The sequence below is a fragment of the Cottoperca gobio genome, chromosome 2, assembly GCF_900634415.1.
Source record: "Cottoperca gobio chromosome 2, fCotGob3.1, whole genome shotgun sequence".
Classification (NCBI taxonomy): Eukaryota; Metazoa; Chordata; class Actinopteri; order Perciformes; family Bovichtidae; genus Cottoperca; species Cottoperca gobio.
Window position 1 is genome coordinate 2,836,093 of NC_041356.1, and position 17,975 is coordinate 2,854,067.

The 17,975-nt window shown below is 41.2% G+C and overlaps 3 protein-coding genes across 4 annotated transcripts in view; 1 reads left to right on the top strand and 2 right to left on the bottom strand.

Moving 5' to 3' along the window:
- Positions 1–494: 494 nt before the first annotated feature.
- Positions 495–8,863, bottom strand: gtf3c3 (general transcription factor IIIC, polypeptide 3). 2 transcript variants are annotated; one of them, XM_029451920.1, is made up of 19 exons: positions 8,623–8,863; positions 8,315–8,390; positions 7,814–8,148; positions 7,546–7,669; positions 7,267–7,458; positions 6,939–7,104; positions 6,673–6,820; positions 6,412–6,583; positions 5,487–5,587; positions 5,176–5,347; positions 4,685–4,887; positions 4,107–4,208; positions 3,882–4,014; positions 3,314–3,539; positions 3,177–3,231; positions 2,958–3,093; positions 1,611–1,735; positions 1,364–1,516; positions 495–1,271 (listed from the first exon to the last, which is right to left on the bottom strand). In XM_029451920.1, exons 1-19 carry the CDS (start codon positions 8,713–8,715, stop codon positions 1,149–1,151), a joined length of 2,835 nt encoding a protein of 944 aa, XP_029307780.1. In that variant the 5' UTR covers positions 8,716–8,863; the 3' UTR covers positions 495–1,148. The 2 variants fall into 2 exon arrangements, with proteins under 2 accessions (XP_029307780.1, XP_029307772.1); XM_029451912.1 differs by having other exon boundaries at positions 5,460–5,587.
- A 2,075-nt stretch (positions 8,864–10,938) lies between these two features.
- On the top strand, positions 10,939–12,610 carry LOC115021921 (adenosine receptor A2b-like). Its single transcript, XM_029452651.1, has 4 exons — positions 10,939–11,118; positions 11,222–11,356; positions 11,435–11,619; positions 11,851–12,610. The coding sequence occupies exons 1-4, from the start codon at positions 10,939–10,941 to the stop codon at positions 12,608–12,610; spliced, it is 1,260 nt and encodes a 419-aa protein (XP_029308511.1).
- A 684-nt stretch (positions 12,611–13,294) lies between these two features.
- Positions 13,295–17,975, bottom strand: part of LOC115020216 (dystrophin) — a 227,062-nt gene continuing 222,381 nt past the window's right edge. Inside the window, 1 exon segment of the mRNA XM_029450175.1 lies at positions 13,295–16,661. Coding sequence (XP_029306035.1) covers positions 16,543–16,661 — 119 coding nt within the window. The 3' untranslated portion in view covers positions 13,295–16,542.

Consider the following 17,975-nt stretch of genomic DNA (forward strand, 5'->3'; position numbering starts at 1 on the left):
AATAACATACTAGAATAAGACACTATTAGCACAGTGTTCTCATCGTATTGTAAATTACCAAACTGTACCAGATATAGTCTAAATCCAGACAGAGATCTTACAGGATTATTACAGGAATATTATAAAATAAACTGTGAACTAGTATTTCTTTATGATTCAGTAGGCAAACTTTTAGTAGTTTCTATACTGTGCTATTGAACAATATTGCATTATTCGGTGACTGGGGAAGAGGGCTCACAAACAAAGCCCCACCCCCTTCCACCAGTAGGCCTGTCCCGCCCCTGGCCCTGGCCTAGATGGAGTGCAGTGACCCGGGGAGGAAACATGATGGAAGCAGACGGATGGGATAGGAGTAAGGGAGGGATTTGGCAAATAATCCCACCGCCTTAATCCCTACAATAATAAAAGAAGAAGGCTGTCCATCTATCTTTGTCACATTACTATTAAACAAAAATGTAATTTAAAAAATCACAGAGGAACTGACCAAAGCAACATCATGTTAATTTTTTTTATTTTTTAGAAATAGTACGGTCTTTTCAACATTGGTTATAGCAGCCTTATTGATTTAAAAAGTTGAATTTTTACTGTGGCATTAGGGCTGTACGTAGAAGTACAAATAATGCAAACAAAAATGTGTCCTACATAAGAAAATCTGGTATTCGCTAACATGGGACTGGAGGAAAAAAAATAATATCCCTAAAAGTAAAAGTGATAATAATATAGATGCATTTGTTGATGTCTATGTTTGTTTAGCAATCGTGCCTCCAAAGCTAGAAAAATATCAATATTATGAAAATATTACTTCACATCGCCTTCATGTACACATGTTATGACCATACAGAAATATGAACCCAAGAGCCATTTTGTACAAAAAATTACTGGCTCAGAAATCAAAATAAAAACATAAATAAATAAATTAAAAAAAACATTTATTAAAGCTGAAATACAAAAATAAATGTATAATAAAATACATGAATAAATTGTTCATTGTAAAATAAAAATATATTCATACATTTCTACTTTGATTTTTATCTCTGCATGTGAATGAGGTAGGTGGTACTAACCTCCCTTTTACGTATTTGTTTATTCATGAATAAATCATTTTTAGTCCTCCGTATATCAATTCAATCAGACTTTTGTGTGCATTTTCAAACAATGCAGTGTGTATTGATGAGCTGGTGGGCCATTTTCATGTTCCCGCTGGCCTGGTAGATGAGAGAGAGGTTGAAGGCGATCTCTCTGCTCAGATCCACCTGATCGTCAGGGATACCCTGCAGGGAGGAACAGTGGTGAAAGGATGAAGAGAGGGATCGTAAGATTTTTCTAAATTGAGTCACTATATAGGTGGTGTATGCATACACACCTCGAGTTTCTGAGCAGGCAGTTTAAGTGCCTTCTGGTAATAATGTATGGCCAAATATGCGAGGCCCATCTGATGCAGTGCTCGGCCCAGGTTGTACATGCTCTCCTGACACTCTCCACGCAGCTCCACATACCGCCACAGAAAAGAGAAACCCTGAAAAAACACACAGATTTTTAAAAAGGAGAACAGAGTGGGGTGTGTAACTGTAAAGCTTATAGAGGGAGTATGACAAACACAAACACTGTACCTGCAGCACCAGTGCATGGCGTTTGGCCACATACTTCTGAGAGGCCATGTGGAAGAAGGTGAGACCCACACACAGGCTGTGAAGTGGGTTGTTGGGGTGAGTCTGGAAGGCCTGAACATACTGGCCTGAAGACACAAAATGTGTTCGGAAATATTTGGCGATTTAATTTTCCATTGTTATCATTCTCTAACTTGTCAAAATAAGGTAGAAACATTTGTAAAAAATGAATATAAAAACATTCTTTAAAGCGTAAGTAGTCTTGACCCGTCAAGAGTCGTGTCAGAGCCTCTAAACCACACATTAATTCAATGGAATACACAAATTTAATTATAGTCAGATCTACTCGTGCCCTAGATAGGCAGTAATATTATAGATATTCATTTAAGCTTTCACAGTCAGGGATTTTTCTTTTGCCTGCTGTTCTTGCTACATGTGACAGCTGCAACCGTGTTGCTTTGAGCCTGGATTATGCGTTTAATTTCTTCCTATTTGTCCAATATTATAGTTTTTCATTTGTAAAATATGACTATATCTGCTGACAGTAGACTTGTCATAGCCAGACTGAGAAACTCTGGGAGGATTTACCGACATGATAATGTCGTAGGATCGTTTAGCGGGATCGTGGTTGTTCAGGGTTAGTTAAGCCAGACAACACAAAGATATCCTGGTATGATGTACACACATCATGTGTGTTTTTCTTCTTACTTATTTAGGTACATTTCTTATATATTCCACTGCACAAATTAAGTTCATCATGGAAAAAATTTGAAGTTTAAGTATAAGTTTATGTATATTTGCTGATGGTTTAGCTGCTTAAACAAAGCGCATGAAACTAAAAAATAATAAAAAAAGGGAACAAAAAAATGTCTTACCATTTAAAGTGAAACAAAAACAATTGTACATTTATTTTAAATCATAGTAGCAATTCTAAGCTGTTATAAATCCTTCCATTATAAGTCTTTTTTATGTTAACTTATTATTTTACATAATACATTACATACATACTAATACATAATACATACATTTGTTTTGCTTGTTTGTGTTATATCTTATTTGCGAATACATTTTAAAAGTAATTTTCTTTTGCAAATTGCTTTGAGCCTGTAAAGCAAAACATTACGTAACAAGAAAAAGACAGAAGCAGGAGTTATGTCTGCATGATCAGCCATGTTAGCTCGAAATCCTGCAGTCACATCAGGTATATGAACACAGGTGAGTTTAAATGATGCATCAGAAACCGATCACAGTTTGTTTGTTTGTTTGTAACCTGAACATCATGAGAAGATTGCTGTAACTTGTACTTAATTAGGTTAGAATAGAATATCTCTTATGTGTATGTGTTGGTACCCAGAGCGTGTTTGAAGCTCCCCGACACCATGGCGTTGTGTCCGCACAGCACACACAAGGCATGGTTGTCAGGATGTTTTAACAGAAGACGCAGGCAGAAGCGGTGGTGACGCTGGTGTTGGGAGGTTATGGTCAGCTGAGGGGAAGGAAATAAAAAGGTGTTTAGAAAAGACACTGGTACAAAACCATAATGTTGTATAGCAGGAGACGCAGGCAGACCTGGTTGAAAATATTCCAAAGCTGAGGAAGATCCACATTTTCCATCAACATCAACCTGTTAAGAGAAAAACAACAATTTATATTTAAACGTTCAACAGCTGATGATCAGCCTGATGGAGCCGCACGTTGGAGTCTACCTGATGTAGTTGTATGCCTTGTAGTAGTTGTGGTCGAGGATGGTGGCGGACAGGCCGAAGAACTCCAACTCCTTCCTCAAGGGCTTGTTGTCGTAGAAGGAGTAGAACTCCATGGCGGACTCCACCAGCAGCTCGGCTTCCTCGTAGCGCTGCACCTCACACAGTGTCAGCACGCAGCTCACCAGCAGCTGCCACCAGTCTTCTCTGGACAGAACGTTGGTTTTACCTGTGCGCAGAGATGAGATGGCTCCATCAGTGTAGCCTCAGTATGAATTGTAGTGATGCAAACAGTAGTTAGTCTCATTTTGCCTTGTGCATCCACTGATCCCAATCAGTTCTGCACAGAGAGGTTTAAAGATTTTAAATCACTGATATTGGCTCAGCTCTCTGTCGAATTACTTGATCCAGGTTTAATTTGGTGACGGCATGGCTTGTGACTCTAAAACCTCCACTGCAGTTTGATGTCATTACTCGCAGCCAATGGCTGTCTGGGAGGCAGGAAATCAATCTGAAAACATCTGGTAAGCACTTCAAACGTTGTCCTTTCAGAGAAAAATAAACAGCTTGCCAGTGTTGTCCAGATAGGCAGCTTCATGGTCTGCAATCTCTGGCAGCATGTCTTTGGCCTTCATCAGTCTCAGGTGACTCTCCCTCGAAATGGTTACAGAACGCACACACACCTTAGCTCGTTGCATGGCCACCTAACACACGAGGGGGGGGGGGGATTTGTTATCATGTAATCCAGACATCAAAACGTCCTCCGTGCACGTGGTTGTGTTTATGAGTGCGTTACCTTCAGGAGCATGGAGATCATAGTGATCATAGCATCCAGGTAGTCCTGTGTTTGTCCCTGAGTCTTCAGCAGTGTGGAGCGATGCAGAAGCAGCTTTAATTCCTACAACCACAGCACATTAAGCGATATGAAAATACACACATAGACATATGGCCCTCTATTTCAAATCCATACACTAGGAGAGCCCATTCTCACCAGGACAAGTATAATTATGCATCATAAATACTCAAAAAAAACTGATACAAAGTCCACATTTTGACATAATACATTTAGTACATTTGAGTGGGGCTCATTTTTAGTATCTCATAATTTGGGTTTACTATGAGTGTTCTTATTTTTAGCAAGTTTTCATGTTTTGTTTATTTCTTCATGACAGAAATAGTCTTCCATAAGTATGATTGTTGAGTGCAAGAAGCTGGAAAATGTGGTATGTATCCGCAAAAAGGAGGTCAGCAAAAAAAGAAAACCCTTTGTAGTCTAGATGACTCTGGAGAAGATCTATGATATTACATGACGAATGGGAACTGAAACTAAAATTCAAGAATCTTAAGAGCTAAACAACACACACGTGCTCTCACCTTCTGTGCGGCTGACGAGTCCTGTGCCAGTGTGTCGCTGTCGTACATGGACTCCAGGGCCTTGAGGGCACACTCCGGCCGGCCCAGCTGCTGCTGCAGGGTGGCCAGGGAGAGTCGAGCCTCCAGGTGCTGCGGAGCCATCTCCACCACCTTAGTGTAGCTCTGGGCCGCCGCCTCCATGTGACCGAGCGCCTTCAGACACTCTGCGCGGGAGAAGTGTTTTAGGCTTTTATGGAACATTGTGAGGAGTCATTGAACCTGCCTTGAAGATTCACACAGTGGAATACGCTTCTCTAATCTACACAGAGACTCTGGTTAGTATTTACTACGCTCACTGTTTGAACAGTCAGAGTTTAAAGAAATTCATGTCAAACTGAATTTAAAATACATTTTTGTAACATTCAAACTCCACATAGACCGTTAACCTGCACGCAGTCTCACATAGCCAGGCCTATCTCCAGACTTAAACTTTTGCTTTCTGTTGGGCCAACCTGCGTGTCGGAGCCAGACGACAGCCAGGTTGTACTTCTCCGATATGACGAGGGCAGAGAGCAGAGGCAGAGCAGCCATGTACTCGCCCTCCTCCAGGTAGGCTTCACCTACATCCAGGTACAAGTCACCAATCTCCTCTTGACTCTGCTCCATCAGCGATGACACTAGGCCCTGTGAGGGGGGAGGGGGGGTACAGAGCGGTGGGGACAGATGTTTAGAACTATTTTTTGTCTCCGAAAAGATAAACTCACGGCTAAGAAATCAAACTTAGTAACTGTGTTACTATGACAATCTTGTGAGTTCTGTTTGCCTCCAGGGGTGTGTTGCCATGTAGGTGTATGAGGCAGACGATTAGCTTGGCCCTCAGGTCCACCGGGACACTGTCTGGTACCTGTACATCCTTAATTTCACCTGGAGACACACACACACACACACACACACACACACAATCAGAATTTCAATAAAATGTTCTGTTTCTCAGTAATGTGATGATCAACAAATGGGAAAAAGACGACTGGCTAACATTTATCTCACTTTGCGATACAGGCCGAAGAGTGAGAAAACAGAATTTCCAATATTACATTTGACTTTCCGCTCATATTAGCAGCATACTCTCATGAAAGGTCCCATATTGTAAAAAGTGAGATTTCCATGTCTTTATTATTATAAAGCTGTATAAATACTGTGAAAGTATCGAAACGCCTGATCCATGAAGAACTGCACAATAAGTATTCACAAACTGTGCCTTTAAACGATTTCCCTCAGGATAAATAAAGTATCTATCTATCTATCTATCTATCTATCTATCTATCTATCTATCTATCTATCTATCTATCTATCTATCTATCTATCTATCTATCTATCTATATCTATCTATCTATCTATCTAAATAGAATCAACATCAACAGAGTAGGGTAGGGGTAATAACCAGGACTGATGAGCTTTTTTGTGAATAACTTTGGATAGGAAGGTCATCAGGACATTTCCTTTTTATTAGGGAAAATCTGTTTTTGAATTGATTGGATGTATAGTTCTGTTAAAAGAAGCAGATGACTTACTGAAATCTAATATAGTTTGACTTAGAATGTGCATAATATGTGACCTTTAACATGCAATCAAAGAAGCACCATCAACAAATTACATCAGTTACAATTATATAAATAAAGGCCACTGCAGGGTCAAAGAGAAGGGAAATAATTGCGTACCGATTAATGTTTCTGCAAAGAGTTACTCACCATTCTCTTCTGCAGCTGTTTCATCGACAGTCTTCTCATTTGTGCATTCTTCAATCCCATCGTCTTGCTCCTCGCTCGTATTCTCTATTACTTTCTCTTCTTGTCTTGGTTCCGCAGACTCCGATTTGGATTCATCTCTGACCAAAACAATACCTGTAAACTGGACCAAGACCTAGAGAAGCACACACAAAGTACTCTATGTGCATTCATTAAGACAACAAATACACCTTTTATTTAATCTCTCTCTGCACACAAACGCACTCGCAGGGCCTTGTTGTACTGGCGGTTGGCTATGAAGAGCTCAGCTGCCATGTTGATGAAGTCATCGCTGACCAGACTGGGGTGTCGTGCCAGAGCTTCGTCTATTACACCCAGAGCTGAGGGCAAGTCATTACTCTCATAGTAGCTCCTAAAGAGGACACACACACACACAATTTATTAATGAAATACTGCGCTAGGCCCGGCTTCTGTTGATGAGCGTGTGGATCTGGTCTGTCCATCTCCGTGTGTCCGTGTGTGTACTGTACTTCGCCATGTCCTTGGAGAGCTGCATGAAGTGCTCTCCGTCCTCCAGTGGCAGAAGTGACAGGATCCTGCGGTAGCCGTCCATGCACTGTTTGTGCTCACCCAGACGCATGTGGAGGCTGGATCGCTCCCACACGTAGCGCACGTTGGTGGGGTCGTATTTAATAGCTGTGAATGGAGTGAATTATTACTAATAGTAGAGCTGCAAATAACAATTATTTTCATCATTGATTGTCAAAAGGCGGTGAAAGTGAAAATTAGTCGTTTTTTGTTGCACAGCATACATACTGAATTATATACATCTCTTTGACTTTTGAGTGTCAGACTGACCCTTTGAGTAGCAGACAATGGCCTGTCGGATGTTGTCCTGCTCCAGAGACATTTCTGCAAGTCTGATCCACTCCTCGCAGTCTGAGGGGTTCAGGTGGGCGGCGATCAGACCGAACTGCAGCGCTTTGTCCATGTCTTCCTCATCCTCGTAGATCATAGCCAATGTGGAGAAAGGCTCGTAGGCCAGAGGAGCTGGAACAGAAGAGAGAGATTCATTATTAGATAAATGATCAATGTCAAAAATATTACCTCCAAATATCCACACAAACTGTTTCATACCCTGTCTTATGATCTCCATACACATCAAGATGGCGTCCTCTTTCTCTCCTCTGGCGTAGCGGATGTTGGCTTCTCCCATCAAGCCTCTCAGAGCTCTGGGCAGCTTGCTGCGATGACGCCGCTCCTTAACAAACACACACACACACACACACACACACACACACACACACACACACACACACACACACACACACACACAAAGTCACAAACTAACACACATTAAAAGTTTGGAAAATACACCTTCCGACTCGGCCCTCTTCCACCTTACCTTCATCATCTTCTTGTTTTCTCGGTTCAGTTCCATCTCCAGCTCAAACACATCCCCCACCGTCACATCCTCCTCCTCATCCAACTCCCTCTGCTTCTTCTTCTTCTTCCTGCTCCCCCGTCCTCTCGCTTTTTTCTCCACCTTTTCCACCTCCACCTCCACCTTACTCCGCTCCTCTTCCTCCACCTTGTAATCCTCATCATCATCATCATCAATAAAGCTCAAGCTGTCCTCCTCTTCCTCTTCATCCTCAGGCTCTTCTGAAGATGGTGGTTCTGGCCTTTCTTCCAGCATGGAGGCGAAGGCCAGCTGGACCCCCGGGCTGACTCCCTCCTCTGACAGGAGGGGACAGTTGTGTTTCACGTGACGTCATCAACAGTAATAATATATAGTATAGTAAAGATGCAAATACAACATATATCTATATAAAACCCCCACCCACAAACCAAAGCTACGTACTGACTAAAACCCCACCAGTGTGTCAGACAGAGGCAGTTTTACCGATGTTTCCCGGGATTTGTGAGGAGGTAGAGGGCTGAGCATCATCCTCCACACCTTCAGCAGATACCTCTGACTCCTGAGAGAGGGAATAACGACTATATTTAACGTCAACCTTAATGCACTGTTAAACAGTCTAAGAATAATTCTAAACAACAATTTAGCGTGAAAATGTAGTCTTACCAAACGAATGTTAATATAAGATAATGTGACAGCTAGCTAGCTAGCTATGCTAACTTAGCTCTGCTTCTGAGTTGTGCGGTTTTGCCGGTTTAGCTTCCTCGCGCAGATAACCACACTGTGTGACTTACCTTGGCTTTCCGCTCATCTCTCCGCTTGTCAAACTCCTCAAAAGTTATTCTCCCCTCCAGGTAGTCTATGAGCTCAGCGCTGAAACCAGACATCTCTGGCTGACGGCACAAGAGACACTTCTTCAAACAAAACGGGTCATATCACGCTACAGCAGTTACACGATATAAACCATTACGCAAAGGACATAGCCTTACTACTGATAGATGTACATAAAGTAAACACAGATTGCCCGGATGTTGATTTGCAGTCACGTGACCTGCAGAAACTTCCGGGCGTTTCTTAAAGTAACGACAGGAAATACAAGGAAGTTGTTTGGCGTCATCTAGCGGTGAAATGTGGGAATGTAATTACATTAACAAAAATTCTAAATGTTATCTTACTGTATTATCATCTATAGTGGTTATTTGCATATAAACACACACTTATAACTATTATAAATATTGACATTAATATAAATATTCTTACCAATAAATGATTGTATTTTTATTTTTAATATATACTTTGATAAAAAACAAATCTTGGCATTAGTATTCTAAGCCCCCGCCTGACAATTTCTCAAATTGTGCAGTAGTAGACTACTGTACAAATCTCGGTTTGATTACCTCCATTTCATGTTACCTTATACTTAAACGTCACTACAACTCACAGGGAAATAATTTACTCCATTACATATATTTTGACCAAAAGTTTAATTTACTGTATGTTTTTAAAATGCAAAGATAGAATTTGTAATTCATGTAAATGCACTTGAATCTTATATAAACTGCACATCACGTTTGTTTTGCACAGCGTGTTTTGGCTTCCTCATTCATTGTTCTACTGAAATATCACAAATTATTTTACCATATGAAAGTTCAGCTCAAGCGTGAAAATTTAATATGATATGTTTGTTTTGTTATGAACAGGCTGGAGATTTACGTCAAAGCGTATCTGCTTTTCCGTTGTTCATTCAACGGGCTCATGGTTGACGTATTCTGCATTATCTTTTTATCTTTTATGTAAAAAAAGAGAGGGAACAGAAGAGAGAGGGACAGAGAGTAAAAAGTGGAGGAGGGTGTGGTTTTATCCAGGCACTTGATGCTCTTCCTGCTTCTTTCCTAGTTTCTGCTTAGTGTGTTCTTGCACATTAGTGAACTCTGATTCCTCTACTGCATCAACCTCAAATTGTGTCCTGGGTGGTCTGGACCTTTCGAACTTTGTGATGACTGCAGCTGAAGGTGAGTACACATCATAATCCAAACCTGAATTACTTTATCCACCTAAAACAACACTTATGCAGGAATATGTCTTGGTAATATTTGTTTATAAAGCCTTTTTAGTCTTATTTGGAAAGAAAAATTCTGATACGGCTCTTACATTTTTTCATGCCCCGCAATTATATTTGTTTCTTGTGACATTTACTCGCAAATCACATTAAAATTGTTTTGTGAAAAGCATGCCTTGTGTGCATTTTGGATGCATTTTACCATATGCAGGAAACAATAATCATGTCTCTGTAGAAGGGCTGAAGTAGCTAATAGGACCAAAATGTCTGTTTTAAGTAACAGTAGATGTGTCTTTATAGGGATTCGTCATTGTCTCTCTAAAGAGTGAGTATAGATCTCCTTATTTGAAGCTGATCCAGTTCATTGACCATTCCCTCCATTTACATGGATAGGTTTGAATACTTATCAGTGTGTGTAAATAGCGTGTGTGTGTGTCATTGTTATTCTCCCTTATCAGGAACAATTTTCACCGTTCAGTTGGTCAGCACAAAGGCCAAAGGCTGAGCTTCATAACAACCACCGTTCCTCTCTCCTTTTATATCATCTTCTTCTCTGCAGATGAATTCAGTCTGTGTAATAAATGTGAAAACTGGAACTTTCTCTCTCAGTAGAGGACAAATTAAGGAAGATTTGAACACCTCGTTGAGCCGGCTGAGCCGTCGGACTCAATTTCCCAGGACCTTCCACTGGTGTCAAAACCCTACACTGAATTTATAGCTAAAGACATTGAACACTTTGTTCCAGACAACTGTGATCACAGCATTGACAATTAATTCACAATCTAATTGACTTGCTTCATGCAACCAAAGAATGCACCAAACTTAAACTTAAGTCCCTGTTCTTGCAGAACCTTCACCCTCGTGTATGCACTCACAGTGTACTCGGGTTGCATCAGTGTAACTTTTGTCATTTCGTGTCATACGGCGTAAGGACATTGAGCGCAACCACAATGTCCAAACTGGTAGAATGCTGCTCATCAGGCTACAGTCTGGGTTTATTACTATTATTACTCATTTCCAGGTTTCCCATGACTCTCTACTCCCTCTCATTATGAATGTGACTCCTGGCAGCTGTATGGCAGAGATGCCGTATGGATACCAACCACGTCTGAAAGGGCTTTACATCGCCACTGAGCTCATCATCGCAGTGCTGGCCATCATAGGCAACTTCCTGGTTTGCCTGGCTGTCATCTGCAACAAGAAACTTCACACCGTCACCAACTACTTCCTGGTGAGGACATCCGTGTCTGCAAAGTCTGTTTCATCCCCATCTGAAATGTGGGGTTCATATCATACAAACCTATATGTTTTACTCTGTGTGCATGTGTGTGAAGGTATCATTGGCAGTGGCAGACATCCTGGTGGGCTTGGTTGCCATTCCCTGTGCAGTGCTAACGGACCTTGGTCGACCTCACCATGACCTGCCCCTCTGCCTGGTGCTGCTCAGCATCCTGATGGTGCTCACACAGGTAGGAACATGTATTTGGTGGCTTTGGTTATTAAAGACCCTGTATGGCCTCTTAAAAAAGTGTTATTTTCTCTTGCAGAGCTCCATCCTGAGTCTGTTAGCAGTAGCAGCGGAGCGTTACATTGCCATCCTTCTGCCTTTCCAGTACCAGCGCGTCATGAGCCCCAGGAACGCCCAGCGGGCCCTGCTGGTCACATGGGGCCTGGGGGCCATCTCCGGCTCTGTGCCGCTCATGGACTGGAAGAGACAACCAGCAGGCTCTGAGTAAGAGAATGAAGAGGGGAGATGGATGAGGAACAGAGGGACCAAGGAAATGAAAGAGTTGATAGTAACAGGACTGCAGGAAAATGCAATGAATGGTTGATGGTTGGAAATGGCGTGTGTGTACAGACAGCAAAAAGGAAAGGTGAATGAATGAGAAAATGAATGAATGTGAAGAATGCATGAAGAAAAAATAAATAAATATAATATATATATGCCTCCGTGTCTTTCCAGCTACTGTATCTTCACCTGTGTGGTGGACATGAGTTATATGGTCTACTTCAACTTCTTCTGCTGCCTCCTGGTGCCGCTGGTGGCCATGTTCATTATCTACGGCCACATCTTCCTCACTGTCCGCCGCCAGCTTAGACGCATCGCTGTATCCAGGGGACCTTCAGAGGACACAAGAGCCGCGGGTAGTGGGAGCACTGGGACAGAGGACACTGGGAGTTCTGCTGCTTTGGCAACCACAACAGCTGGAGCCGACACGGGGACAGGAACAAGAACCAGCAGACAAGCCAAGGAAAAGGCAGGAAAATGCAAAGTTGAAGTGAAGGATGGGGAGGAGGTACAATCTGGCATTAGGTCTCGTATTGATACTGAAACTACCGCTGTCTTTACAAAGCCAGGGCTCAGGATCGCCTCAGCTGGATCCACAAGCTCCGGCTCTGCTCCTGCCGACCCCCGTCCAGGAGAGTCAAACGAGGCCAAATCCAACGTTCGCACCCGTCAGGAGATACGTAAGGCCACCTCCCTCTTCCTGGTCCTTTTTCTCTTCATGGTATGCTGGATGCCCATCCACCTCATTAACTGCGTGCTGCTGCTCCGCCCACAGTGCGAGGTGCCCATGTCACTCACACTAGCAGCCATTTTGCTTTCCCACGCCAACTCGGCCCTCAATCCGATCCTGTACGCGTACAGGATGAGGTCGTTCCGACACACTCTGATAGGAATGTGGAGAAGAGTGAGGCGCTTAAGGCCAACACGCCATTAAGAGCAGTACTGTGGGTCACAACTCGTGCCGAGGGTCAAAACCTTCTGTGTAAAAAGTAGGACTTAAGGTCTACTGAACATATCCTCCCTCAAGCACTGAATCAGCCAATAGCAGGTATGCATCACAGGTAACACTGCCCCGAAGTATGTGAATAAAAATTATACTTTATGCTCATTATCAAAGGATGCAATGTCACATTTTATTAGTCTTTAAACAGATCTTAGTGTATATATTTCATTAGAATCAACTAATCTTACAGGGAAACATTTTCAAAAAAGTTTATGAAATTAAACAAAGATCATCAAGACTTAAATAACTAATGAGGACAATTATGGTTAATTGGTTTGATGTCTGAGTTCAGAGGACTTAAGGGAGTTTCTGTGCAAATAGTTTCTTCTAATAACAAAACATAATATTGGCTTATTTGAGTGTTTTATTTAATTATATGGTCATATGATTGTTTACATTGCACACCAGTAACATAGGTGTTGTGTGCTTGCATTATATATATTAAAAGTTAAAATAAAAGTTGAGAAATTGCACTTTCCCCCATATTTGAGGTCATGTGTGCATTTACTGTTAAACTGAAGGATACCGTTGTTTTGTGTAGACCAGCTGTTCAAAAGAAATGAATTGTACACATTTATTTTAATCCTGTTCAAAATAAACACAACAAACAGCAAGTCAAATCAACATAACTGCGTGCTTTATTGATATACAGTAAAGCATTTTATAATACAGTAGTAAGGCATATATTTGGTGGTCTGATATGTTGTGAAGTATTGACGCGCTATTTAAAAAAATGACGTGAGAATGAAACACAAACGTTAGAAATGAAAAAAACTAAACAAAGAAAATCAAATTCAGTGTCTGGATCAAAACAAAAACCCTTCTTGGATCATGCTGCAAGAATATGATGACAAAAACAAACAAGTGTATAACGCCGCGATGCTCGCTACCCAGAGTGGTTATACATTAAATAAAAGAATGAACTTTATATAGTCACACATGCTAATATCGTAACGACTCACACTGCACAAAACAAAATAGCTTTTTAAACCGAGGACAAAAAGACCGCTAAAATAATAGCATCCTCCACACAGAAAACAAATATCTAGCATGTCCCAGGTATGACAGTAGTGCACACGGATCATTTAATGTCTGTTAAAAGTGTTTATACTCGAGTCATAAAGCTCCGATAGATGAGCGATGCAGTGTATGCATCTGAACATTCAGATTGGAGGCTCCTACAGTAGAACTACGGAGTGATTAGGATATCTGACGTGAACCAACCAGCCAGCAATGATCAATTAATAAATAATCGGAAAGGTGTTGGGTTGAGTGCATTAGAGAAATTGCCTCCCAACCGGATTTTGCCAATTTAGACGAGGTAGAGTTTATGTTACTGGGCTTCCTAAAAAAAATAAAATTCTCTTTTAGCGTTCAAACAGAATTCCGCAAAAATAATCTCAACTAGCAGACTTGTAACACCTGTAGACAGGGAGAAGCTGTCAATACAGTGCGCTGTGTGTGCTCAACAGGCCCCAAAGACACTGAGAAAACACCTTAGAGATACAAAGTTTAATAACAACCTTACTTAAGATGTACCAGTGCAATATCAGTCGGTCAAGGCCGGATTCAGAACTGAAGATGAATGCCTGTACCTTTAAAATACTCAATATGGCATGACGCCACTGTTGGGTGTGGTTTCAGGTGCAACACAGCCCACTTCTCTTCTGTCACCTATCAGTGATGCTGATTGAAGAGATGAAACAGACTTTACCAGGCAGCAAGCATCTTGAGTGCTGCAGGGATGATATATTTTTTGTATTGCGCAGGTTTCCTTGACAAAAGGCCAATGGGATTTTTCCATTGGATTATTGCAGAAAATAAACTCTGTGGCAAACAAACGTGTATGATACTTACAGGTTTAGTTCGGCAGGATAAGCTCCACATATGAACAGCACTTTTTATTTTTTCAGCGTAAATGCAATTAACAGAAGTAAAAAAGCTGATGCTAGCTACAAACGAACTACACCACAGTCGCTTGACTCTCATTACCACCACTAAACTAAAGTCAGACCAAAGACGTTTTAGAATTAACTCAGTGCGGCGATTGAGTTAATTTCCTGTATTTGTGTCACGTGGGTTTGTCCGCTGCCCCGCCTCTTTAGGAGACTCGCGGCAGGTCAGAGTTCTTTAACTCCAATGGGAGAAGTGAACGCGAACACAGCTTATGACAGACGCTTTCGCCCCAGTCACCAAAGTAAATATTGGACTCTTTTTTTCACATATCAGGGCATATAATCAAATATTCCCAACATTTTGATACTTAAATTACATTTTTCCGATTGACAAATCAAGAGAAAATGTACTTTGTTCAAGAACGAATTCAGCACTCAACACTCTCGCAAAATCTGGCAACAGTGCGTTAACGTTAGTCGCAAACGCCCTAGCACTACTATGATGCTTAACATGTTTGTTAGCTGTGTAAATATCTAATGTTATAAAAATAAAAATATATACACATACGTGTACGCCCACTGATGAGACAGAAAGTTGATATAATTTCATACCATTGGCGCAGTCTTTACTAATGGAACATATTTGGTCGGACTTTCGACGTTTAGTAGTTTCATGTAGCCACTTGTTAGCAACCGCCGTTTGAAAGACAAGTAAGCTTCAGAAATTCACGTGTGGGGTATTTACTGACATATGTCGTAAAACAAAACGTTAAAATCTCTTAAGCTTGACAGACTTTATTTCAGGCTTCGAAGCAAAAACCCATCGACTTTCAGACGAGGAACCGGAAGTGCAAAAATGCCATTTTCACGTTCTCATTCGTGCAGCTCTCTATAGAAAGACGATATAAAGTTGCATTATGGGAAATGTAGCATCCAGTGTTTTTAGAGCTTTTTCTCCCAGGAGTAAAGTAACATTTACATCAAATGCATACAATTAATATTTTAATCAACAGGGATGACAAACACTAGACCTTTTCTGGTGCTAAAGAAAATACCATGGAGACAAATAAGTTTTTTCAAGTCAACTTATTTTGTAGTTTGATTATTGTGTGAAATCTAAATGATGTCCAATTATGTCTAATTATTGCCCAAAATGTGCATTAGGTTTGAAGTGACCTTGTTGACTTGTTTCAGTTCTGAACCGGGCCTCTAACAACATCTGTTAATGCACAGTACACCGTTAAAAAACAAATACATAGGGATGATGAACAGATTGATGGATGGATAGTTGGACGGATGAGTGGAAGAACGAATAATTCAAATATAATATGAAGTTCGTCAGCCAAAGCAAAAAAAAAAAGGAAGCTGTAATGTAATGTGGAAATTAGGCACCACCACACAAACACGCATACACAAACTCACACAGTCTCACAGACAACGTACTGTAAAGATCCAGGATGCCTGCATTACCTTGACAGTAGTGTACGCTGTTATAGAAAGACATTTTCCTCTTAGAAAGCACCCTTATGATTACAATCATTCTTTTGATACAAATGTCTGAAATGCTTTAGCTGTTTCCCCAATTACAAAAAGGTGGCAAATATTCAACCACACTAAACACACTTGTTTGTATCTCATCTCTCTTTGCACCCACCCCCCTTGTTTTATACAATTGCATAGAAGTTTAAAAACCAGCCTCTGTTAATAATAAAACAACTTCAGGACGTTTTAAGAAACTACTGAAATCTACAAGGTATAATGTTTTTCTTTTGTTTGTTTTTTTACGCGTCGTTGCTGGAACCGCAATCCTTCACAAAAATAGACGTTATATATTCTCTTTGTAAACTGTGTTTCAGATCCAGTTGTTTTGACTAGAAAAGCATGCGATAGGGAGGAAGGTAGGAGTAGGAAAGGAGAGGGAGGGGACGGGGGGATGAAGGTGGAGTTGGGGGGGTGGAGGGGGCGAGATCAGAAGGGCAGGGCCTCGTGCTGTTCGGCGCTCTGCTCGTCTGTCATCAGGCCGACTAGTGACTCCATGGCGCGGCCCAGATCATCGGCCATGTGGAACAAACTGCCAATACCAGGACCTGGGGAGGGAGGGGAGACGCATAGACAAACAACATTCAGTAAACAGTTAACACAAGAAAGTATTAATGTATGTGCTACATACAAGACGTCTACAGCCATGCTAGCCCCTCTGCGAGGCTGTACTCAGCTCACAATGACAACACTGTTTAGCAGGGTGGACTTATTTAGCATGTTCCCCAGCGTGTTAGCATGCTAACATTTGCTAGTTAGTGCAAAACACAAAGTACAGCTGATTTTGATGGAAATGTCATTAGTAATACAGAGTATGGTTGCAAACTATAAAATGCTAAGTTAATGTGATATTATTAAAGGGCTGTGGACGTAGCGCCACTTTAAGTCGGCCATCTTTCGTGTTGTTGATGGGAATCAGTGTAAATCTAACGCTATGCGAGCTACCATGCTAATGCAGAATATTGTGATATTTGGTGCCGAAGCTTTGACCTCGTCACTCCAAAAAGGAAGCGCCGATCAGCACAGCAGGGAGTGGCAAGAATAACCTCATCCATCAATATATGTTGCAGTGACAGTTTAGTGTTGGACGACCTGCACTAGCTTGTAGGCTTTGCTTGATATATTAGTGTTGTAAGAGACCCACGCAGGCCTTTTTCAAAGATTCTCTGCTCTAATCACATTTGATTTGTAAATTCGGATTGAAAAGCTCTTCATAAAAAGGTTATTTATAGTGTGACTAATACATCAGCGAGGATTTACGCCTGCAGCCTTGGAATAAGAACCACATGATGCCGTTTGATTCATAAAATGTCAAGCAAACTTCCTCTTGCATAGGTTTTGCTTCGAATACACAATGGGCGTAGTTCCATATCTATGAATCACCGAGCACATCTCCCATCTTTTACACAAATAAAAAAAAATCAATGAAGTGAAAAGTCTTATGAGGCTGCAATGGCACCCCTAGTGGGCCAAATCAGAGCACAAAGAAACATGCAGAAAATCTATTTTATAGTGTCTAAACTTACATTAATGATATATTCTAATGTGCCACGCTAAAAGAAACATTGTTGGAATCCATTAGAAGACAAATATGATTTATGCCTCAGAACTATCACACACCCCTAACAGATAACTAACAGATATTTATCACCTGCATCATTGTGAACTGAAGTGTGACAATAACAGCGCATCTCAAATCTACATGCATACACACACACACACACACACACACACACACACACACACACACACACACACACACACACACACACACACACACACACACACACACACACCAGCGTGACAGAGGACAGAAAAGGGAAAGGAAATTAAAGACAGGGAAAGGTAGGGAGGACAGATAT

Coding starts and splice junctions, on each gene's coding strand:
- LOC115021921 (XM_029452651.1), top strand. CDS start 10,939: ATGAATGTGACTCCTGGCAGCTGTATGGCAGAGATGCCGTATGGATAC. Junction 11,357..11,434: donor TCCTGATGGTGCTCACACAG/GTAGGAACATGT, acceptor TTTCTCTTGCAG/AGCTCCATCCTGAGTCTGTT. Junction 11,620..11,850: donor AGACAACCAGCAGGCTCTGA/GTAAGAGAATGA, acceptor GTGTCTTTCCAG/CTACTGTATCTTCACCTGTG.
- gtf3c3 (XM_029451912.1), bottom strand. CDS start 8,715: ATGTCTGGTTTCAGCGCTGAGCTCATAGACTACCTGGAGGGGAGAATA. Junction 4,209..4,684: donor ACTCGTCAGCCGCACAGAAG/GTGAGAGCACGT, acceptor CTGTGGTTGTAG/GAATTAAAGCTGCTTCTGCA. Junction 1,272..1,363: donor TGCCTGCTCAGAAACTCGAG/GTGTGTATGCAT, acceptor TCCTCCCTGCAG/GGTATCCCTGACGATCAGGT.